The sequence below is a fragment of the Oryza glaberrima genome, chromosome 3 (assembly GCF_000147395.1).
Source record: "Oryza glaberrima chromosome 3, OglaRS2, whole genome shotgun sequence".
NCBI lineage: Eukaryota > Viridiplantae > Streptophyta > Magnoliopsida > Poales > Poaceae > Oryza > Oryza glaberrima.
In genome coordinates this window covers 28,079,732-28,104,618 of record NC_068328.1, presented here as the reverse complement: position 1 = coordinate 28,104,618, position 24,887 = coordinate 28,079,732, and the positions used below count along the sequence as shown (strand labels likewise).

Sequence of the window (24,887 nt, the reverse complement as noted above, 5' to 3'; positions counted from 1 at the left end):
AATAGCAATATCTCCTTTATGCAGAAAGAATAATGATGTGTCAGCTTTTGAGGCACTAAACCCAAGATCAATCAGTTTGTTGCTTAATCTGGCAAACCAAGCTCTTGGAGCTTGTTCAAACCATATAAGGACTTATCTAGTTTGCATATATAGTGTGGCTTAGTGACATCCTCAAATCCTGGTGGTTGGTCCATATAAACTTCTTCTTCTAGATTACCATGAAGAAAAGCATTTTGCACATCTAACTGTCTAAGGCTCCAACCTCTAGACACAGCTATAGATAAAATGATTCTAATTGTAGCAGCCTTGACCACTAGACTGAAAGTATCCTCATAATCTATTACATACCTCTGTTTGAACCCTTTTGCTACTAGGCGGGCTTTATATTTGTCTAAAGAATCATCAGCCTTCCTTTTAATTTTATAGACCCACTTACATCCTATGACATTCTTCCCTCTCTGAGGTAGGACTAAGTGCCAGGTATTATTTCTGATTAAGCCATCATATTCAGATTCCATAGCATTTTTCTAATTTTTATCTTTAAGAGCCTCTATATCATTACTAGATTACTAGGTTCTTCAAAACGGGTAAAACAAGAGTACTTAACTGTATCATCAGTATATATCTTCTCCTTCCGAATGCCCCTTCCGAATGCCGCTTTGTAATCTTGTTCTGGGTCGGACTTGCCGTGCAGGCTCCTGTTCCTGTGTTATCTCCTGCTCGGGATGATCACTGTTAGTGTCATAATATTCATCAGTACCTGACAGCGATGATGATGGATCAGCAGAGGACAGATCGGCGGAGGGAGATGACCGCTGCTCCCCCTGTGCCTCCTGACGAGCTGTTCCTGGAAGAATAATTCTGTCGCCAGCATGTGTCTCCTGATGCTGCCGCGTGTCAGCTCCTGAATGGTGAGGTCCAGGCGAATGCGTGTGAACAGACCCTGGCGACAGGAAGGTGTCAGGCTCCTGTTCTGCCGAATCTGCATCAAAATCAATCCCTGCGGGATCTTCTGTGGCCACGGAATGTGCTGTATCAATCTCAATATTTGCATCAGCAAACTCATTGGCAGCAGGATTTATAGGATTAGTCAAATGGTGTAATACATTGTCATCCCCACTAGTAAACAAAGACGGAAACAAGAGTATTTCAGACCGAAGCCGAGCGCCTGCATTTGCATGAAGCTGGGAATACTGTTTCATCAAAAACAACATCCCGAGAAATATAGATCCGACCTGAAGAAATTTATAGGCATTTGAACCCTTTGTGCATATTGCTAAAACCAAGGAAAACACACCGTTTAGACCTGAATTTCAACTTGTGCTTATTATAGGGACATAAATTGGGCCAACAAGCACACCCAAAAACACGCAAAGAGGAATAATCAGGTTTTTGTTGGAATAATTTTCCAAAGGACTGATATTTTGTATAACTCTGCTAGGAACCCTATTAATCAAATAGGTTGCTGCTTGAAAGGCTTCATCCCAAAATTTTAATGGCATTGTGGCATGAGATAATAAGGAGAGACCAACTTCTACAATATGTCTATATTTGCGCTCAGCAGACCCATTTTGTTGGTGAGTGTGAGGGCAAGACACATGATGAACAATGCCAATTTTGGAGAAGAAATTATTTAAAGCTTGGTACTCCCCTCCCCAGTCAGTTTGCATGGCTAAAATTTTTCTATCAAACAAGCGCTCTACCATAACTTGGAACTCTTTAAATTTCTCAAAAACTTGGGATTTATTTTGCGAGAGATAAATCCAAGTAAACTTGCTAAAATCATCAATAAAACTGACATAGTACTTCTTTCATCCTACAGACTCTGGAGCTGGGCCCCAAACATCAGAAAAAATAAGTTCCAAAGGATAATGAGAGTCACTTGATGAAACAGGAAAAGGTAACTGATGACTCTTAGCTTGTTGGCAAGCATTACAAACTGACTCATTAATAGAATCTAAACATGGGAGATTATTCTTATTGACCACTTGTCTATCGACCGAGGAGGAGGGATGCCCAAGACGACTATGCCATCGAGTCAAGGACAACTTAGTGGCACTGCAGGCTTGCTTCAAGGATGACCTGGGAAGGGGATAAAGCCTGCGGTGTGATGTTCCTTTAAGAAGAGTTCTCTTGGTCGCCAGATCCTTAAGAAAGAAATAATCACGGTGAAGTTCAAGAAAAGCAGAATTATCATCAACTAAACGGTGTACAGATATAAGATTCTTTTTGGCTTGTGGAACATATAGAACATTTTTAAGATGGATATCACGATTACTAGGGGTATGAACAATAGTATTGCCAATATGACTTATATCCATACCTGCTCCGCTGGTGGTGTGGATCTGTTCTCCCTCATTATACTTGTCCTTCACAGTGAGTTTCTCCAGTTCTCCTGTGATGTGATCAGTGGCTCTAGTGTCGATATACCAGTTGGTATCAACGCCATAGGAGCTTGTTGCTACTGCAGCAATATTCTTACTGTCAGGAATATAATCCTCGTCATACCTGTACCAGCAATCTACGGCGGTGTGTCCCCTCTTGAAGCAAACTTGACAGATCGGCCTGCGATCCGCCCCACCTTGCATGCGTCCTCGACCGCGTGCTCCATTGCTTGTGCCGCGAACAGGAAAGGCACGACCGCCGCGTGGAGCTCCTCCGCCGCGGCCACCTCCTTTGTTGGCGACGTTGACGGTGTTTTCTTGAGTCCCCCGATAGAGAGACCTGCGGGCCTCAAAATTGAGGACTTGATTGTAGAGGTCACCCACCGTCATGGGTTCTGGCCGTGCGCACATGGCGGAGATCACTTCGCTGTAGTCTTCGCCCAACCCAATGATGATGTACTGGATTAGTTCCTCATCGTCAACCGCTTGCCAGATGCGGTGGCCATCTCATCTCCTAGAGCTCTCATCTTCCCGAAGAACTCTGGGAGCGAGAGATTGCCTTTCTTGGTGTTGGAGAGCGCGAATCTTGTGTTGATGCAACGCACCCTCGTTTGCGTCGAGAACATTTGCTCGATGATTGTCCATGCTTCTGCCGCAGTTTCACACGTCGCGACTTGCATGAGAACATCTCGTGAGAGAGACGACAGGAGGTAGCCAAGGACCTGTTGATCCGAGGCCTCCCAATCATCAAACTCCGGATTGTTTTTCTTCTCTGTTGTCTTGCCGTCACTGCTTGTGACGACGATCTGCGCTTGAGGTTTCTTCGTCGCGCCTGTCAGGTGCCCTTGGAGGCGAGCACCATGAACTGCAGCGCTGATCTAAACTCTCCATAACGCGTAATTGTTCTTCCCAAGTTTCTCACTCACGGGGTGGCCTAAGAAGGAATTGCCGGCATTACTAGAGGAAGACGCCATGGCAGGGAAAGGTGGAAGGGATTGATTTTTCGGTAGATTGGATCAACGCTCTGATACCATGTGAGTTTTCTCTATTGGATGGAAACTCTCGCACTCACGCTGTGCGGAGCGTTCGCGTTAATTAGATCAGAACAGCCCCGATTGTGGCTTTACATGTGCGCCAGGAAGTTGCCCAACAACCTGGGAGCGATCACCAGGGAGCTGCCTAACAACCTGGAAGAGATTACATCGCATGCAAAACAAGATTAGCTAGATAATAGGAACTCTATCTCTAACTGCAGATCATGATCGCACGTGGTTGCATGTGATTGACGTGGAGGATAGGATAGACTTCAGAAGTAGTGTAACACATCCGGCGGCATGGAGGTGGCCACCACGGCGTTCACCAGCCTTGTTGTCGCTGTGTTGTCCGACGATGGCCACCACGGGTCGGACCTAAGCTGCGCCGGGTGTGGAGTGGTTGGAGAAAAAGGATAGAGAGAGGAGAAGGGCACTGCAAGTAAGCCCTACATTTTTTCTTATTTTTCCCATCACTTACATGTGGGCCGAACTTCTATTTTGTGATTGGGCTACCACGTCAACACAGGCGGACCAAGTCAACACGTCACGTCAGTGAAAACCGCTGATGCGGGAGTCCAATTATACATGTTTTAGGCCCTGTTTCTTTCAGCTTGGGATTATTATAATCTAGATTATTGAGTTAGATTAGTATAAGCTAGATTGTTATAATCTGTAGTAGAATAAGTGGTTAGTTATTTGTTTTCTAGATTATTAGAGCCTAGATTATTGGGTTTGCAAGTCTAAAGAGGGAGTGGGGTGGCATGGTGGGTAATTTTTCACCCAATAATCTGGAAAAAGCTCACCTAAATGAGCTTATCAGATTACAATAAGCTGGGCTCCAGATTATAATAAGCTACTTTAATAAGTTGTCTGTTTCTTTCAGCTTACTCCCAATAATCTGGATTATAATAATCCTTAGCTGAAAGAAACATGGCCTTAATAGTTAAGCATCAAGAAATCCAGTATGATGGTTAGAGAAATGAATCAGGTTTAAACTATAATTTGAGGGATTCGAAGTGGACTATTCCTTTGCTTCCGCTCACGGTTTAAACTTTCTACATGGGCCTAGTTTGACCCGTATACTCGGCCTCGCCCCCGTTGACTTGTACATGACACATTGACACTCGCGAGCACTCTGTAGGCCATGTTTAGTTTCAAACTTTTTCTTCAAACTTTCAACTTTTTCATCACATCAAAACTTTTCTACACACATAAACTTCTAAATTTTTCATCACATCGTTTCAATTTCAATGAAATTTTTAATTTTGACGTGAACTAAGTACACCCTAGTCAGTAGTCGTTAGCAGGCTGTACGTGATCATGACGCACGCGGGGGCAACCCGCAACGACGCGAAGCGACGGCAGTACGGGCTACACTCGCTCGCGCGGCGCCTCCTGCGCTGCGCATGCTAGCTATTCGCTTCGGCTCGCCGAGACGCCACATGTGTGCGCACCGGCACCGCGCGAGACGCCGACACACGCACCACGCCCGCGCGCCATGCACGCACCGTCACACACCGACTCCCATCCACCACCACCGATATGATCGCGCACCGCGTCGCGCTCTGCCCCCTCTCCCATCTTCTCCGGGCAAAAGGCCGATCGACGACGACGGCGACGCATGCCCGCCGGCCCCGCCACGCACGGCGGTGGTGGTAGTGCGCGCGCGCGCGAGCAAGTAATAAACTCATGGTTAGCCAAGTGGGCGCACCTGGGGCGTGTACTTTGCGTCGGGCCGGGACAAATCACGGATGCGTGGACGTCGTGGAACGTCCTGCTTGCTCGGCTTTGCTCGGCTAGTGCGCTACATCGATGATCAACCGGTGCATCAGGAAGCATATACCAGCAGTGCATCACAGCTAGTGTGGAGATTAATTAGCAGAGGTAACTAATCATGCATGCAATAACATAAGTATATATATAGCAGCCGCTCTTGATGCTAATGATGCGTAAGATGGGCTCGAGGAGTTGCACGGTTTTATGAGTCTACCATATAATACCTACTGCATCAGTTTTAAAATGTACTAAGAAATTAGAATTATATATATATAGGATCTATCCTATCACTATTTTTAACACAACATCCTATCACTATAAATTTAAACATACTCTAACCAGATTCGTACTACAGGATATGTTCCATTCTTATATTTTGAGACGAAAATAGTACTCCGTCCGTTTCACAATGTAAGTTATTCTAGCATTTCTCATATTCATATTGATGTTAATGAATCTAGAAACATATTGATGTTAATGAATCTAGATAGATATATATTTGTGTCTAGATTTATTAACATCAATATGAATGTGGGTAATGCTAGAATGACTTACATTGTGAAACGGAGGAAGAAGATGTTTATCTGTTGACATGGGGCTCAATGCTAATGTATTCTACTCCCTCCGTCTCATATGAAGTGCAGTCATGGATTTCCGTGCCCAATTTTGATCGTCCATCTTATTTAAATTTTTTTTAAAAAAATAAAAATATAAGTCACGTATAAAGTATTATTTATGTTTTATCATCTCATAACAACAAAAGGTAGTACTAATTAAAAAAATTAAATAAGATAGGCGACTAAAGTTGAGCACTAAAATTTATAATTCATAGTTGCATTTAAAATAAGACAGACGAAGAGAGTATTGTAAGTAGGGGTAGCCAGGTAGGTGTGAGGAACGGGAGGACCGTAATTGGTATAGGTAGTACTAATGAAATCGCACATTGGGTTTCAGCTCAGCCCAGGTCCAAGCAACTGTGTTTTACTATATGAATGTGCTCTTAATTTCTTAACCCTCCTAAAAAAAGAACTATACGAATGCGCAGTCCAGTTTAGCTTTCTCATCTTAATTTCCTTTGTGTTTGTGGGCCAGATTAATCGATCGAGCACACCGAAACACATGAACTTTAATTGCACACTTAAGAACTGTTGTTTAATTAGCTCCCTGTCCCCGTGTCGCATTAATTCTAGCCATACATCTGGGCCCTATTTGAAAGATTAGCTCATGACTAATTTTAAGAGCTAATATTTAGTCATGAATTGGTAGGCTAAACATTAGCCTAGAATGGTAAGTTTAGATCCATGGGCTAATTCAAGACTAACAGGTGGAGAGAGAGTTGAAAGAGAGGAGAGAGAAGGAGAGAGAGGACTGCCTTTTTATGGTCCCCATACAAAATTAGCCCCATTAGCACCCCTTAGAGAGGCTAATGTTTTGAGGGGGCTAATTCACTTTAGCCAAAAATTAGCCCACTTGTTTGGATCCTTAAGGGCTAATTCATGGCTAAAAAGTGGGGGCTAATGTTTAGCCTATGGAACCAAACATAACCCTGGAAGCACTATATATTGGCTTGATAGCGCACTGTTTTCCTCCTACTTTTAGGTACCTCATCCAAACAGTTCAACAACACCGCTCGCATCATCACAGGAGAAACGCCGTCTGTATTCTAATAGTCTCATACGGAAGCGTGTCGTCACTCGTCACAGATTCACCGTGTGGACAGTGTGCCACGCCGGACGGCCGGAGTGCAAATATTACTCCCTCCGTTTCATATCATAACACTTTCTAACATTGCCTATATTCATATATATATATATATATATATATATATATATATATATATTAACGAATCAAGATATATGTGTGTCTAAATTTATTACTCCCTCTGTTCCATAATATAAGGGATTTTGAGTTTTTGCTGGTACTGTTTGACCACTCGTCTTATTCAAAAAATTTATGCAAATATAAAAAACAAAAAGCTGTACTTAAAAATACTTTGGATAATAAAATAAATTACAAAAAAATAAATAATAATTCCAAAACTTTTTGAATAAGACGAGTGGTCAAACAGTGCAAACAAAAACTCAAAATCCCTTATATTATGAGACAGAGGGAGTAATATCTATATATGAATGTGGGCAATGCTAGAATGTATTATAATCTGAAAAGGAGATAGTAGCTAGTAGCTAGCTATTGGATCGATCAAAAGGACATTTCAACAACAATAGAACCATATACTCCCTTCATACTCATAAACAAAGTCGTTTAGGACAATATTTAAGTCAAACCTTGAGAATATAAATCAATGAATAATTCTCAAGTTGTTGAGTTTGAAAATGTAAAAATTATATGTATAAATTTATCTTGAAAAATACTTTCATAAAAGTATAGATATATCACTTTTCAATAAATATTTTTATAGAAATAAGAAGTCAAAGTTGTGTTTTGGAGACCGTGTCGATGTTCTAAACGACTTTTTTTACGAGTATGGAGGAAGTATTACAATTAAAACATTTACGACGGTTTATTACTGGTAGAATCCAGTAGAAATTACAACTGGAATAATGAAATGATATGTTTGTACTGTGTTTTCTCTTCTTTCTACTGCTCTTACAACAGCATGGTTCTGTTTCTTCTCGCCTTGAGACTGTACCGAACTGTCGTTCTCTTCTTCCTTTCCTGAAGCATTATCCGGGCCTGTTTAGTTTACGAAAAGAAATTTTTTAGGTGTCACAGTGGACGTTTGACCGTATGTCGGAAGGGGTTTTCGGATACAAATGAAAAAACTAATTTCATAACTCGCCTGAAAATCGCGAGACGAATCTTTTAAGCCTAATTAATCCGTTATTAGCAAATATAGGTTACTGTAGCACTTATGGCTAATCATGGACTAATTAGGCTCAAAAGATTCGTCTCACGATTTCCCCCCTAACCGTGCAATTAGTTTTTAATTTATCTATATTTATTAATACTCCATGCATGTGTCAAAGATTCGATGTGTTGTTTTTGGGAAAAAGTTTTTGGGAACTAAACAGGGCCTCCATCCAATACAGTGACTGACGAGACCTGCATGCATGTTGTGTCATTTTGGGGGGGGGGGGGGGGCTTTTAACTATTTGCCACCCTTATCTCAATGACATGTGGGCCCACATGTATGTATGACATGTGGGTCCAGTGGCAAAAAGTTAATTGTCACATCTAAATGTGGCAAATGGTTAAATATCTCCACCTTCGTAGCTACTCCCTCCGTTCGATTCTAAGTGCAGCCATAATTTTTCGTACACAATTTTGACCGTTCATCTTATCTGAATTTTTTTTAAAATAATTAAAAATATAAGTCATGTATAAAGTATTATTCATGATTTATCATCTCGTAACAATAAAAATACTAATTATAAAAATTTTTCAAATAAGACAGATGGTCAACAGAAACTTATGGTTGCACTTAAAATAGGACGGAGGGAGTACTATCGAACTGGCACTACTGGAGAAGTGGTCTTTAGTCCAGGGTTACAAACCAGGACTCCAAATCCGGGACTAAATATGGTAGCGCCACGTGGCCGACGCTTTTTATTTTATTTATTTTATTATTTTTTGCTACTTGTATATTGATTTCGCACCGAACTCAATAATAAAATCATCCACAAATTGACATCACAAAATCATCCGCAACTTCACAAAAGCATCTAAAAATAATCTACAAATTTGCATCACAAAATCATCTACAAATTCAAAAAATATCTAAAATCATCCATAAATTTACATCACAAAATCTAAAAGTCATCCCAGCGGCTATCGCTTCCCCTCCGGCTTGCCCGCCGCCTGCCACCTCCCCTCCGTGTGCGCCGCCGCTGCCCGCCGCCTCCCATCCGTGCGCGTCTGCCGCCCTCGCCTCCCCACTGCCTCCCCCCGCCTCCCATCCCCTGCCATCTGGCGCTGCCTGCCGCCGACGTAGAGGTGGAGGGGAAGAGAGGATCGGAGGAGAGTGGAGGGAAGGAGGAGGAGTAGAAGATAAGAAGATAAGAGGAGGCGTGCGTGTACGCGACGAGGAGATAAGGAAGAGAGAGAGAGCGAGAGATGGGGATGATGTGGGAGAGAGATATTTATTCCCGGTTGGTGATACCAATCGGGATTAAAGATCTATCTTTAGTCCTGGTTGGTAAGTTCGTTGGGACCTGACAACTATTGAACCGGTACTAAAAATTATCTTTAGTTACAGTTGTCAACACCAACTAAGACTAAAAATCAAAAAGTATCTGTGGGCTTTAAAACCGGAACTAAAGATATTTTTACTCCCGATTTCTAGTCGAACCGGGACTAATTTGATTTTTACATGACCTAGCAAAGATCACTTCTTCATTAGTGTGGCACATACTGGAAGTGTTGAATGATCAACATGTACAAATAAAACATCTACAGTATGCGTTGGAGCAATGGAGCCCCCTCTCATGCGGTAGGTATGCTGTGTTCTTACGCATGAGTACTTTATCTGACACCTAACAATTCAGAGACGACACGATCGACCGAGTTCTTCTGTGCCAATCTTTCGGGCAGCCAACCACTTCAAAGTTCTTTTCAGGACCAGACGTGCTGCGAAAGGCCTGCAGTATGGGAGCTCATTGATCCAACCGTTCGTCATGAATGTGATTTGGAAACTGCACTCAAATGGTTTGGACTTCGGGGACTCGAGTTGACCTGCTTTCTTTGGCAGTTTCCCATTAAGCGTAACAAGAAAATAGGGTGAGCGTGGAATGGTAAACATTCTGGAAGGAGTCCATCCAAAGCAAGTCAGTTAGTAGTTGGCGAGTGACATGCACGCACAGAAGAAGTCTCCCATCGTTTGACCAAACAACATATTTACAAACAAAAAATAATTTATAAATAAAAATTTTATATACATGTTCTTAGCAATCTAAAAGCAAATGCTGAGAAATAAACTTTAATGAGAAAACCTCAAAATCAACTCTAAATTTAAGTTTGAAAATTTAAAGTATAGCTAATAAGTAAAAGCATAAGTATAAACGAAAAAATGAGCCTGTTTAGTTCTGTACAAAATCTTCATAGTGTTTTTATGATGTATGGGCATGCACAGGGTGCAGTATGCTGTAGTACAATAGAACATCCACTTAATTAAGGGGGTATTTAGATATAAGGGTGTAAAGTTTTGGCGTGTCACATCGGGTATTATATAGGTTGTCGTATGGGGTGTTCGGGCAATAATAAAAAAACTAATTACAGAATCCGTCAGTAAACCGTAAGACAAATTTATTAAGCCTAATTAATTCGTCATTAGCACATGTTTACTATAGCACCACATTATCAAATCATGGAGCAATTAGGCTTAAAAGATTCATCTCACAAATTAATCACAATCTGTGTGGTTATTTTATTAGCCTATACATGTGTTCAAACGTTCAATGTAATAAGGTGTAAAATTTTGAAGCGGGATCTAAACATGCCCTGACTAACAATTACAAAAATCGAATATATGTACTAGTACTATGTAGTGGCAGTGGCAAGTGATGTACCACTACCAGCTTGCAACCAGTCAATTAAATGTGCATTAGTATTGAATTGGCAACCTCCATAATCACTCAATTAATGGAAGTTTCGTTTCCAGCCGAGATGATACAATTACAATACCCGCTATCCTAAAACTAAAGACCTATCTCAGGTGCAAAGTGCATAAGATACATCCAAACATTCGTGGCTAAACTCTAAACTTGAAGGGTGTACTTACATTTGGGGAAATTTAACTTTTCGTAAATTTAAGATGTAACAATTAATTATTGAGTAAATTGCATTGGTAGTACATAAATTTATTAGGTGAGTGCAATTTAATACATGAACTTGTAAAATGCTCATTTTAGTACACGAACTTATCTAATCCGTGCCAAAATAGCTTGGCAAGGTTAAATTTACCTAGCTGATGTTGGTTAGAAGGTGGCGTACATACGTACGTACAGTGAGTATGCATAAAACATACTATATTTATAAATTTATTCTCTACTTTATCTTAAATTTCGTATGTTTCTAACCTTGTATTATTGCTCAGTTTTTTTATATCTTTCTCTACAATCGCTATATCTCATTTTATCTTTTTATTGAATAGGTGTATGTCTAAGTAGCAACCTTCTCGTATATATGTTTACGCAGTATCCTAATCAGCACCTAAATCAATAAAATTAATCGTGCATTTATTGTACTTTTGACCTTAGTTCGCACGCACAAAATAAGTTCATATACCAAAACGAGTATTTTACAAGTTCATACACCAGATTGCACACACCCGACAAATTCATGTACAGCCGGTGCAATTTGCTCTTAATTATTTGTCACTCACTGTCTATGACATGTGGGCCTTTATGTGCCTATGACATATGGGTCCAGTGACAAATCCTTATCACCACTTGTAAGAGTCGCAAATAATGAACTCATTGGTTTGCAAAATTACTCCATAGTTAAGGTGTCTGTACGTCTTTTCTTTTGCCAGAAACCAGGTGAAATGCTCCTCATGATTTTTAATGGATGACACCGTGAATTTTAGATATACGTTTTACTATTCAACTTACTAAATTTTTTAGTAAATACGTAGAAATATAAGAAATGCTTAAAGTACGTCTAATTAATATTAATATAGTTCACACTAAAATCAATTATATTTATATTTTTTTAAAAAATATGAATGTTAAACTTAGCCAAAAATCAACAATGCCATCTACTATTTTCATTCTAAAATATATGAATCTAGATCCGAAGAAAACATTTTATAATATTACGAATCTGAAAAAAAAAAGACATAGCCAGAATTGTAGTATTAGAACATATTTCATCCGATTTTAGATTTTTATATCTAAGACGAAGGTAGTATGGCCGTGTTTAGTTCCCCATCCAAATTTTTTTGATGTATATGGACACACATTTGAAGTATTAAACATAGACTAATAACAAAACAAATTACATATTCCGCTTGTAAACTGCGAGACAAATCTATTAAGCCTAATTAATCTATCATTAGTAAATGCTTACTGTAGTGTCACATTGTCAAATCATGGTGTAATTAGGTTCAAAAGATTGGTATCATAATTTACAAGCAAACTGTGCAATTGGTTTTTCGTCTACATTTAATGCTCCATGCATGTGTCCAAACATTTGATGTGACATAAAAGTTTGAAGTTTGAAGTGAACTAAACACAACCTATATTCAAATAAGGGTTAATTGGATACATGCCATTAAAATTTTTATGGTTTTGAAATATGCCACTAGTATTCATGTATTTGGAAATATGCCATTATAATTTCACACATATTCAAAAGATACCACTACTTACCCCTTGGATGCATTTCCAGATAAAAATGGACCAAACTACCCATTTTCCCCTCGTCTTACTTCTTCCCCTTTCTCCTTCCTCCTCTCTTCCTTCTCAGGGGCGACGCGGCGCGTCAACGGTAGTAGCGGCAACAACGCGGCGCGGTGCGTCGGCGGCGGCGCGGCGGCACAGCAGCAACAACGGCGCGACACGGCTCGGCAGCGACAGCGAGACGCGGCTCGGCGGCGGCAGCTGCAGCAACGGCAGCGCGGCGGCGGCAGCAGCAGCAGCGCGGCGGTGGAGCAAGCTGCAGCGCACGCAGCGGGATGGCGGCGGAGCGAGCGGCGTAGTGAGAAGAGAGACGGTAGAAGATGTGGAAGAGAGAGAGGTAGAAGATGAGGGTATTTTTGTCCAATACATGCAAAATGCGTATCTCAGTGGCACCGCTAAGATTAGAAACAAGTAGCAATGGCATCGTTACAAATACGCAAATAGTAATGGTATATTTCAAAACCGGTAAAATTTTAATGGCATGGATCTAATGAACCCTTAAAATAAAGCCCCCTTTCCTCGTCTTATTCCTCTACTGACCACCCTGATCGAGCCGTTACCAAGCTCCACCACTGACGCATGCTGAGCATGGGCTTCACCAGCACCACCTCACACTTGAACTCATGCGTACCCTCTTTTTCATTGGGAGCCTGCATAAGCGTTCAGGTCATTCACAGTGCTCCAACGTGTCATTCAGCCAACCCTCGACACATTGGAGATCTGCGGCCAGCTAGACATCGCGTGTGACCAAACAAAGTTCGCGGAGCCTAGTTTGGGCACTCGTTATTTCGACGGCTCTCTAACAACTTGAGGGCAGGCAAGAGAATGGAGCGCCGTGCTGTGGAGGTCGTGGCCTTGCCGCGTTGTGGTTCCCCCTCCCCCCTCCCAGGGGCGTGTGGCCCCTCCCCCCATGACCGAATTCATTGGAAGCTCGAGCAGGAGATGGTGGTAGCAGTGGAGCCATGGAGGCAAGCAGGAAGCATACTAGGAAGACCGACGAATGAAGGCGACGATGACCTCGACCTCACCCATCCCGATCTGCGGCCCTGGGGGTAGCTCGTCGGTCCTGTCCCGCCTCAATCCGTGTCGCCAGGAGCTTGCCGGCCGCATCGATCTCACCCATCCTGATCTCTGCCTTCTTTGGGAGCTCATCGGCCCGGTCCCGCCTTGAGTAGTGCTACCAGGAGGACGATAGGAAGCTGCAGCACTGGATCGATCTGAAGCGGCGCAGTGCTAAGGTTGGGGAAGGAGTGGCGTCGCGGTGTAGAGGTTGGGAAAGGAGCAGCGGCGCGGTGCGGTAGGTGTGTGAGATTCGATTGAGGAAAGAGTTGAATGGGGAAAGTGATTTCATGGTGGGGCTGGCCTGAGAAAAAAATGGTAACATGCCCACCAAAACTACACGCACACTGAAAGATGGGAGCTTCATTTGCTTTTTACCTACGTGGAAGCTTGGGCTTCTTGATGAGGGCCGGACGCACTGCTATTGCCCTTATAGCGAGCTTTAGCTGTAGGGATGGGCATCCTGGCCATCCCCTCGTGCAACGAGCTTTCTGCAGCTGAGATGTACAATTGGTTGGAACTGAGGATGGTGATGTGTATGGATAGAGTTAGGCAGTGAGAAGAGAATGGAGATGAGCTAGGAAAGGATGAAGAAGAGGATAAATTTGGTGCTTTACATGGTGTGTTGGCAAAACAAAACGATTTTGTTATATGTATGTTGACAAATTTTCTTTAAAATTTAACAAATATAAATATATTATAATTGTAATGTAATAACATTATAATTTGCATGTAACTTTAATATTACTTGTATGTAACCTTCACGTAATTTGAATTGTTAGATTTGCTTCGATAGTCGTGCAAAGAGGAAAAAACACGGCGCATGTATAGGTGAAGAGCTTCGATTCCGTGAACCCACTACCACATCACTAATACCCTTTTCTAAAGTTATATATATAAATTATAATGTAGTTATATAAAGTTTAAAAAATATAATTACACTATAATTATAATTATATTGTATTTATGTTTAATAACTTTTTAGAAGAAGATTTATCGACTAGTCCTAAACAGAAGCAGACACATAAGCTAGGGGACAATTTTAGTATTTACAAAGCCAAACTTTGGGACAAATGCGAGCACACCTCTTAAACACACCCTTAACTAAACTTTAGGTATAAGAGCAATTTTCAGTTCACAAACCTTGCAGCCCAACGCGTACGTAAGCTGACCACGCACTGACAGTCTAACCAAGCAGGACTGTCCCACAAAATCAAAGCGAACCGACTTGACCTAACTGGCTACGACGAGGTCTCTACCAAAATGGAAACGTACCAGACAACATCCGGGAGACAGCGAGGCGACCGGCGTCGTACGTAGTACAAATTAGTCGTCGTACTCGTACCCTCAATTGCCCCAACCCCGCACCGTCGCCTCTTCGTTTTCCCATCGCAGCGGTGTTTTGCTCGTCGTTTTTCCTCTCGATCGGCCCTTGACCAGCTTGCGCTCAACTTTCGTGGTTTATTAGTCCAAAAGTTATGTCCACTTCTCGGTGCCGCCATGTGGGTGGTTGGCCTACCAAAGTTCGGGAAACTATTTTGATCACTCGATGGTATATCCCTTATTTGCTTAAAAATTATTTAAATAGTTACTTCCTCCATTCCAAAATATTCCCACCGTATTAATAAAGAGAGTCGTTTAGGACAATGTTTAAGTCAAACCTTGAAAATATAAATCATGAATAACTCTTAAGTTGTTGAGTTTGAAAATTTAAAAATTATATGAATAGATTTGTCTTAAAAAATACTTTCATAAAAGTATACATATATCACTTTTCAATAAATATTTTTATAGAAATAAGAAGTTAAAGTTGTATTTTAGAGACCGTGTCGCTATCCAAAACGACTTCCTTTATAAGCACGGAGGGAGTAAAAGGCTCAACCACTCTTAATCTAAAGACCAAGAAATAATTATTATCATCTCATAGTTTGGATCACTCATGCAACCAATAGAATTAAATATATTGAGTATGGAGGATTCGAAAGAAAATGCTAGTTAATGGCATGTATTCATGTATACCTTAATTATATTATGAAACATTTAAAAAAATAGTTGCACCTTATATAATGGAATGGAGGGAGTATAAAAAATTATGGAAAAATTTGATAACACTTATACAACATATCTATATAACCCCACAAAATATTAAGTTCAAACTCAACTCATATATCGAGATATAAAAATATCAGCATATGAATAGTATTATACGGTTCACATCTGAATTTTTTCACTAAAGCCGAGTATTTAAACTTAATTTTTATTACCTATTGATTTTACTATATACTCTATATTATCAATTTTTTATAATTTTTTGTAACTATTTGTATCGAATTTGAAAGGAAAAAAACCACAGGAATGTCTCTTCGAGGGATTAAAATTCACTCCCACGAAGTCGTGGTTTCCTCCCAGCTGCCAGGCTAGCTCGCTAGTTGCACTGTGTCGCCGGCGCGTCGCCGATGCTATCATTCCCAATTCCCACGCGGTCGCTGAGCTCAGTTTCACAGTTTTCACACATATGTACAATTGACAGCCACAAGCTCTAATTTTGGTTAATTAATCAATTTCCTATTTATTTCATGGCATGTAGGAGTAAGTGTGTGTTCAGTGATGGCTATCGGTGGGTGGGTGGGGTGTACTGCTCCCCTATAAAGGGAAGCTCGCGTCGCCAGAACTTGGGCACTACCACCACTCGCCTCACACTCACTCGCTCAGCACTACTTGCACCCCCTAGCTGAGATCAGTAGTAGACGGTCAGTCAATTGTTGCAAAGCGATCAGCTACTGGCGATGGCTCAGGGAAGGGGCAGTGCTGCAGGACGACGCAACGCCGCCGTGCTGGCGATGGTCCTCCTCTGCGTGCTCCTCCACGGCGAGCTCGCCGAGTCGGCCGTGTACACCGTCGGCGACCGCGGCGGCTGGGGCTTCAACTCCGGCGGCTGGCTCAGGGGCAAGCGCTTCCGCGCCGGCGACGTGCTCGGTGAGTTCGATCGATCGATTCAGTTTCTCGTCGATCGTGTCGTTTGAACGCTTTCTCTTTTTTTAAACCGTTTTCGTGTCGCCAACTAGCGCGGCGCGTAAGTGGTGCGCTACCTAACTGTTTACGTGACACACGTACGACTACTGCACTGCGGCTCATGAATGAGTCACCAACTGACCGATTGCATTGCACCTGGACCTGGTCGATCGAGCAACCACTCGCGGCTCGGCGTGTGCATATGGTTGGCTGGTTGCTTTGCTTGGCACTAGCGACTATCCCAACTTTTATTTTGGGGGAAATTTACAGAAAGCCGCCCCATAAATTATTTAGTTGCAACTGTTCACCCCTAGAAATTATTGTAAAAAACACTAATGTGCACTTACTGAATTGAAAGGGCCCCGTATCACTGATGTAGAACCATCAAAGGTTAAGCTAGCTAAGCCAATCTTGGATAAGTACTTGCATTAGACTTATTATTCATATTTCAATGTAGAATCTCTAAAAAAAAAAGGTCAAGACTATACTCCTATAAGTATTTAAATTCAATAAAGATCGCATTGACGGCTCACAATATATTGATATGGTTAAACATGTGTGCAGTGGGATGGTTTTTAGAACAAAATTGAGTAGTCGATGCGTATTTAATAAAATAACTTATAATGTGAAATGTTAAGTTTTAAGTGACTTATGGATGGTTTTTGTAAATTTCTCTTTCGTTTGACGAGTTCGGCGTCTACTGTGTGTGACGTGCACAAAACTGCCTCTACAGGCTGCAACAGAGCATTGTATTTTTCCCCTTGTAAGCACACGGCCACAGACAAATGCCATGTTCGATGTTTTGCCATTGACGAACCTTTATCCTAGAAAAATATACCATCGTCGTTACCCCGATCCATTTTTTTCTGAATGCCCAAAGTGTCCTCACATAACGAACTTGAGGAATTTTTTACATGCCTGAATACCCAAATGTGATTAGGCTGTAGATCGATGATTACTGCTAATCAAATGTTAATCGGGAGATAATAATCTTGACACGATTGCATATATCTCGCATCGCTCTCATGATCTCATCAATGTGACGAATGTTGTGCGTATCCATGCGTGTTGCAGTGTTCAAGTACAGCCCGTCGGCGCACAACGTGGTGGCGGTGAACGCGGTGGGGTACAAGTCGTGCAGCGCGCCGAGGGGCGCCAAGGTGTACAAGTCGGGCAGCGACCGCGTCACCCTGGCGCGCGGCACCAACTACTTCATCTGCAGCTTCCCCGGCCACTGCCAGGCCGGCATGAAGATCGCCGTCACCGCCGCCTGATCGGCCGGCCGGTCGCCGGAGTCCGGCGGGATCGAATGTAGTAGTGGCAATCTCTAAATATCCGGGAAGTAGATCCAATAATTCTGTCAGTGTCCAACGTTGCTGAATGACCGTCTTCGTGTTTAGGCCTCTGCTTTGTTGCAGGTTAGTTGATTGTTGGCAAGTATAGAGAGGAATATATGATTTATGTGATGTGTATTTTGAGAAGAATTTAATAAAAGCCAAACAGCTGCGTTCTGGCCCAGCCGTATATATGTAGTACAAGGTTCTGAAAATTGCTTTGTGTGAATGCGATGGTTCATGCATGTTTGTACCATCCTACATTCGTCTGTGGCAGTTGAGAGAAGAAGTTCAGTGAACTGGTATAACTAATTGGTGCAGAAGCTAATAACAGTCAAATGTTTAGTTTCAACATTGAGAAGCTCGCACTGCCGTCTTGAATCACAGCAATTTTATTCACACAAGAACAAACAATTTCTATTTGATAGTTATGCTCGTTCTGGCTGGAAAGAATTCAGATTTCATAGCTACAAGTTCAGTTCAGGCCTAGTGTAACCCAAGTCCATTGACTACTTGCAAACTCTGCCAGACATTGTAGATCGAAGCATTAGAAATTACAGGCAAATGCTTGATGACAATACTTGTATGTTTTACTACGATCTACAGTGTGCGCGGGTGTGCTCTAGTAAGCCTTCTAGTAATGAAACATTTTTTTTTACTATTCATTCGCTAGGCCTTCTAGTAATGAAGCCTTTGTTCTCGAGTCTCATAGTGTGAAGTATGCAATTTCTGTTATTCAAGACGGCAGTGGGAACTTCTGAATGTCTTCTGAACCAATTCGGTATACCAGTTCATTTCTGAACTCCTGAAAAACATGTGGCCACAACACTTAACTGTACAACTCTCACTTCTCATCACCAATTCTACTACAGTTTACTGACATCATCTATCTCCAGAGAATAATTAGTAGACAATAATATTGCAAAGTTTACACCAAACATCTAGCATTACTCTTTTTCCATGTACAATTGGGTTACATTGAGCTCAAGCAAAGAAATTAAACAGCTATCATGTGCTGGACTCCTGGCTTTGGATCATGTTCTCCTGGAACGTTGTATGGTTTCTTGTCATCAGATCAGCTAAGCCTTCTTTTTTCTTGCCATCAGAACTCAGAAGAACCTGAGCTGAATTTTACTAAAAAGGAACGAGATAAAAAAATAAACGGTGTTTGCAGTAATGGTGTCAACTATACATAACTTTGATGCCAGATCAGCTGATAAGGTTGATGTTTCTGCTGTGGCAAAAATCTGTAACATCAGGCAGGACTGACGGCATTTCCTTAATTTTCAGAACTTGCAGTCTTGTAGCATGCTCCATAACCTCAACCGTGCTAAGGAATTCTGTACAGTCGTGGATGGAGAAGCGGGTGAGATTCGGAAATGAGCCATTCCCCACATGGAACACCCTAAGCTTCTTTAGTCCACTGATTTTCAGGTACCGCAGCTCAGGGAAACTGTTTTGTAAACATGAGACCTCTGAGCACCGGAGCGCGTCATCCTTTAGCTTGAGTTCATAAAGAGTTGTGAGTGAGCCTAGTGATTCCATCGGGCTCAAAACAATCCACGAGCCAGATAATGTGATGCTTTTGATGCAACTGAAATGTGGATCTTCTAGCAGGAGATTGCGATGTACTCTTCCTTGTAGTTTTAGCTTATGAAGTTGCTCATGGCTCGTCACTGCTTGAACTATATCTGAAGTAATTGGTTGAAATGAGGCAAACGGCATCATTATAAATATTGAATGGAGATTCCCTAGCTGCCTCAGAGATTCGGCTAGTGCGTGGTTTTCATTCCCCATACTCGATTGTGCATTGTACCGATCAATATCAAACCCATTTGGGGACTCTGGTCTGTATTCAACTCCCCGCCAGGTCCTAAAACGTAGTTTCCTGAGATTTGTTAATGCCATTAAGTTCCTTTCAGCTTGTGAATTGGGGAGAATTATGACTCCATGTAATGTTTGTAAATTGGTAAGGCGTCTTATGTCAAGAGATACCCTCCAATTCAGGTAGATGTGCCGAAGAGTATCAAGGTTCTCCAATATACCTGGAAGTTTTCTAATAAACGTTCCCCTTATATCAAGTGTTTGTAGCAACGGAAAATTGCTTTCCGGAAATGGAAATTCACCAAGATTAGTATTTCTCAGGCTCATGTATCTCAAATGGTTCAGATTACTTTGGACACTTTTAAGATCACATGCCAATCTCTCGTGTCCTTCAAGTTCAAGAACTCTTATGTATTGCATGCTTGTTAACTGTTCCAAGATGTTGTGCTGGAAACCCCACAGAGGAAACAAAAAGAAAGCGTGACAAAATGCCCTGCTAAAAGGCCTTAATGCTTGATGACCAACAGTAATCACACAAGATTCAATTACTCCTGGAAATATTAGCAGAGATCTTAGCTTCTCACTGTTACTTAGTTCATGAAATGCAATAAGTTTGGTATGGAGAGCGACACGACGATAGTATTTTCCTTCTGCTCTTGAGACTGCATCACCATTTTCACAATAAAAGAATCGACTCTCTCTTGCTTCTGATCTTGCTAGCTCACATAATAGGCCATGAATGCGGACCCTTTTGAAACCCTGCTTATGCGCAGGCAACAAAGGTTGAACTAGGCACCTTTGTATGAGTTCGTGTAAATAGTCATTTGCTGTTTCCTCTCTTGTTTTTCCATCTTGCTGAGGTATAAAGTCATCTCCGATCCATAGTTTTATCAGTTTAGAGACACTGATTTCAGTTTCTTCTTTGAAAGCACCTAGATACATGAAACACAGCTTCATATGATAAGGCAAGCAGCTGTAGCTTAAGGCCAGTATCTCCAAGCACTGATTCCCAGCTTCGTAGTTGCTCCACTTCATGCTCTTCAATATATTCCTCCAAACTTCGAATTGCTTTTCCTTCCCAGATAATAGTCCTCCCAATACCACAAGAGCAAGAGGCAACCCTCCGCATTTCTTCGAAAGTTGGTGCCCTACATCCTTGAGCTGTGGTGGACAACTTGTTGTGTCAACATGATTCAACCCGAAAACTTTGGTAATGAATAGCTGAAAGCTCAATTCTTCACTCAGTGGATCTAGCTCATAGGGAAGGGAAGATGGGTCAGCAGAAACCGCAATTTCCTTGGAGCGAGTGGTCAGCAAGATTTTGCTTCCATTCGTAGATTTGGGGAAAGCTTCGCTTAATTCAAGCCAAGTTTCTGTCGTCCATATGTCATCTAGTACAATCAAGTATCTCTTATGCTGCAGAAACCTGAACATGGCATTTTTGGCTGCAGCTACCTGTGTCGAGTTCAACTCAACCCCAATTTGAGCTGATGTGATCTTCAAGAGGCCTAAAGCATCTGCGTTCTGCCCAACTGGAACCCAAGCACAAGCATCAAAATACATCTCCACACTACTTCGAGAGCTCGTTCCTTTCGGTGAATCAGGACGCAATGAGGTGCCCCCTGTTTGGATTGCAGAAACCTTATTGTAAACCAGAGATGCAAGTGTGGTTTTTCCGACCCCTCCCATCCCCACTATCCCAACCACTTCACGGTGTGCTGTGCAGCGCAGCAATCTATCGATGATCATGCCGGCCTCCTCCTCCCGACCAACAACGACATCATCGCCGAGGTGGCAAGAAGAACGCCTCCACAAGGAATCGGCAGCAGATGTGAGACTACTGCTGCTGCTCATATCCCTTAGCTCACGTAACATGGAAGCATTCTTGGCCCAACCATCTATGATCGATTGGAATCTGGATTTGATCTCGTTGATTTGCTTGGCGAATCTGTAGGAGTTTAAGGGCTGGAGGAGAGGGTTTAGGGTGTGATACCTCCCCTCATGGAGCTCGACGCTCTCGATGAGGTCCTCGGCGTCGTAGGCGGCATCTCTGAGGGAGTGTAACCAGAACCAATTGTTGTTGGATGTGGCTTGCCGACGGATCTCCCTCAGGTCGGCATCCTTGAGGAAGCATTCCACTGCCTGGAGCTCGTGAATCAGTGAATCCACCTGCTCCTTCACGCCCCACAACGAGGTGATCCCCGACAAGGCTGTGGTGCTTAGACGGTCAACGAGGCTAGAGAGAAAAGCACCTTCTGCCATGGCTGCTAGCCTACTACTCCTCTCTCCTTTGGTGGTCCGAGGTATGAAGCAGCAGCACCCATCGGATCCTTTTCAGAAGGCATAATTTTTTTTGGGTAAATTTTTGTACCATCACCATGTACGCTACCCATCTTCTTTAGAAAAAGGAAAATTTCACCATCAGATAAGTCGTACCCATCCACTCCAGTCCAAATTCCTACAGCTGATCGGCTTATTTTATCCTGAGTCATTGACTCATTGTCAGGTTGATCCAGGTGCTGTTCTTTTTACCAGGGTGGTGTGTTGTTTTTTTAAGGCCCCGTTTGACTTAAAACAAAACATAAGAATTTCAGCTCCATAGAAAAAACTTCTCTGTGAGCCTTTGAAAGAAAAAGATCGAATCCTATCAACTCCCTGAAATGGACAATCCTATAAAGATTTTAGATTAAAGCTAGCAAGAACTCCAACCTCTTACAAATTTTCCTTTGAATCCCCTTGCCCGCCACGATGAGGACTCGCCCGGATCTGGGCCGCCGACGCGTGAAGGGGAAGGGAGGGCGTCGTCAACGAGGAATCGTAGTGGCCTGCGTGCCGGGCGTAGCTGAGCTGGGCTGCGTTAGGCATGAAGACTAAGGCGGCATTGGGGCTTGATTTGGAGAGGGAAACCGATGGCGATCTCATCCGCGACGGCAAACGGCCGCCGGCGGCGAGGGGCGCGGAGAGCTGGGAGAGCGTCGGACTCCCACACCACCGACCACAGGGACCTGTTTGCATATTTCAGCCGTTGGATCAAGGACCTATCTGAAAAATTACGGTCCAGTCCACTAGTAGGGACTAGGGACTAGAGAACTAGGGATCCTGGTGGAAAAATGGGCCAGGATACGGCCCAACGGCCCAGCCCAGCACTGCACGGGCACGGAAGCTCGTGGGCCGTGCCGTGCTTGGGCCGCCATTCGGCACGGCCCGTTTCTGTAGCGGGCCGGTACGGAATAGTAGGCGATGACAAATTGTTGCTCGGCTGTTGCCATGGTGCCCTTCCGGCGGATCCGTCGGCCGGCGGCGAGCCGGCGACTGGATATATTTCTTGAAGACAACAAGAAAAGATTTGCTCTTTCTTCTTTACTCGTAGCGCTGCGCGGCCGTAGCACCCAATGCGATGGACTACAACCCGATAGCCCTGCAGCTGTGACTGTGAAAACTCGTGAGTCATGTGATCACGGGCCCGTGTCCTACGCTCGGCATTGAAGCTATACACATTTACTGCTACACTTTTTACAGTCTTCTGTCACCGCTGCTTGCCCTCTCTGCACAGCATTGATTATCAGAAATCCAGACTTGGCATTGGTTCTCCCCCGGCATTGGCAACCAGCCAGCCTCCAGCTACACACTGACACTGCACTCCAGCCTCCGTAGGAGTACTTCAGCTCACTATAGAATGGCAACGGCAATGGCATCGTTACCTCCAGGCCCCAGCTAGTGCAGAGATTTCTCTTCCTTTGCCCAGTTTCCAGGCAGAAGCATCAGGCCAAGATCTCAAGACCCAACCAGTGTAGTGGTTGCAGTCAGTGAGTGAGTGAGTGACCAGTGAGATAGTGGCATCGATGGCTCGGGGAAGAGGCAGTGCAATGCGAGGCGCCGTCGCCGTCGCGTTTCTCGCCGTCGTCGTGAGCTGCATCTTCCTCTCCGGCTGCGGCGTCGCCGACGCCGCCACCTACTACGTCGGCGACAGCCTCGGCTGGTCCCTCGGCAGCGGGAGCTGGCCCAGCGGCAAGAAGTTCCACGCCGGCGACATCCTCGGTAAATCATAGGAGTACTTATCTCTGAACATTTCGATCAATCTCTGAACATTTTTCTCATCGATCAGACAAAGCCAGCTGTAACTGAAACCGTTTTGCGGACATGGCAGTGTTCAGGTACTTGCCGTGGATGCACAACGTGGTGGCCGTCGACGAGGACGGGTACGCCGACTGCAACCCGCCGCCGTTCTCCAGGTACTACACCTCCGGCTCCGACAGCGTCAGGCTCGCCAGGGGGGACAACTTCTTCGTCTGCACCCGCTACGGCCACTGCAACCTCGGCATGAAGATGGTCGTCACCGCCGTGTGACTGAGGGAGAAACATGTCAAGACTGTTTCGTACGTCTCGATCGAGCGAAAATGCTGTGAAATGTCACACTCTCTCTATCTTGTTCCATCCGGTTCGTTCTCAGTTTTTAGCATTTTGGATGATTGATTAGAGGATTCTCTAGCTGTTCTATGCCGGTGTGACACGACTCGGTTTGCCAATTGTGTGTGCATTGTTGACCCTGACAAGATGCGTTTGTTCTGAAATCTGAAGAGAAGTCCCTGTCTTTGCCACTGATGATGATGACATCTACTGCAAATTCTTTAGCGAAGATAGCAGTTAGGCTATGTTTAGATTCCATTTTTTTTCTTTAAATTTTTAACTTTTCCATCACATCAAATTTTCCTACACATAAACTTTCAATTTTTCCGTCATATCGTTTTAATTTCTTCAAACTTTTAATTTTAATGTGGAACTAAACACAGCCTTAGTGTTATCTATTACTCCCTCCGTCTCATAATATAAGGGATTTTGAGTTTTTGTTTGCGCTGTTTGACAACTCGTCTTATTAAAAAAAATTAGAATTATTATTTTTTTTACTTACTTTATTATCCAAAATACTTTAAGCATAACTTTTCGTTTTTATATTTGCACAAACTTTTTAAATAAGACGAGTGATGAAACAATGCAAGCAAAAACTCAAAATTCCTTATTTTATTCCTTATTTTATGTAACAGTGGGAGAAGTATATGGTGATTTTGTTATCCCAACGCCGATTACCGATTAGGCAACACCGCAACA

General features: G+C 43.0%; 3 protein-coding genes across 3 annotated transcripts; 2 read left to right on the top strand and 1 right to left on the bottom strand.

Annotated features, from left to right (window-relative positions):
* The first annotated feature begins 16,280 nt into the window (after nucleotides 1-16,280).
* Nucleotides 16,281-18,141, top strand: LOC127767884 (chemocyanin-like). Its single transcript, XM_052293360.1, has 2 exons — nucleotides 16,281-16,587; nucleotides 17,698-18,141. Exons 1-2 carry the CDS (start codon nucleotides 16,398-16,400, stop codon nucleotides 17,895-17,897), a joined length of 390 nt encoding a protein of 129 aa, XP_052149320.1. The 5' UTR covers nucleotides 16,281-16,397; the 3' UTR covers nucleotides 17,898-18,141.
* A 535-nt stretch (nucleotides 18,142-18,676) lies between these two features.
* On the bottom strand, nucleotides 18,677-22,759 carry LOC127767883 (probable disease resistance RPP8-like protein 4). Its single transcript, XM_052293358.1, has one exon. It carries the CDS (start codon nucleotides 22,041-22,043, stop codon nucleotides 19,167-19,169), a length of 2,877 nt encoding a protein of 958 aa, XP_052149318.1. The 5' UTR covers nucleotides 22,044-22,759; the 3' UTR covers nucleotides 18,677-19,166.
* Nucleotides 22,760-23,351: 592 nt separating this feature from the next.
* Nucleotides 23,352-24,530, top strand: LOC127767885 (basic blue protein-like). The gene is made up of 2 exons (XM_052293361.1): nucleotides 23,352-23,819; nucleotides 23,929-24,530. The coding sequence occupies exons 1-2, from the start codon at nucleotides 23,624-23,626 to the stop codon at nucleotides 24,126-24,128; spliced, it is 396 nt and encodes a 131-aa protein (XP_052149321.1). The 5' UTR covers nucleotides 23,352-23,623; the 3' UTR covers nucleotides 24,129-24,530.
* Nucleotides 24,531-24,887: the final 357 nt, after the last annotated feature.

What these genes read in the sequence shown, in the direction of transcription:
- LOC127767884 (XM_052293360.1), top strand. Translation starts at nt 16,398, where the DNA reads ATGGCTCAGGGAAGGGGCAGTGCTGCAGGACGACGCAACGCCGCCGTG. An exon ending in CCGCGCCGGCGACGTGCTCG is followed by an intron (nt 16,588 to 17,697) that starts GTGAGTTCGATC and finishes TGCGTGTTGCAG; the next exon opens with TGTTCAAGTACAGCCCGTCG.
- LOC127767883 (XM_052293358.1), bottom strand. Translation starts at nt 22,043, where the DNA reads ATGGCAGAAGGTGCTTTTCTCTCTAGCCTCGTTGACCGTCTAAGCACC.
- LOC127767885 (XM_052293361.1), top strand. Translation starts at nt 23,624, where the DNA reads ATGGCTCGGGGAAGAGGCAGTGCAATGCGAGGCGCCGTCGCCGTCGCG. An exon ending in CCACGCCGGCGACATCCTCG is followed by an intron (nt 23,820 to 23,928) that starts GTAAATCATAGG and finishes CGGACATGGCAG; the next exon opens with TGTTCAGGTACTTGCCGTGG.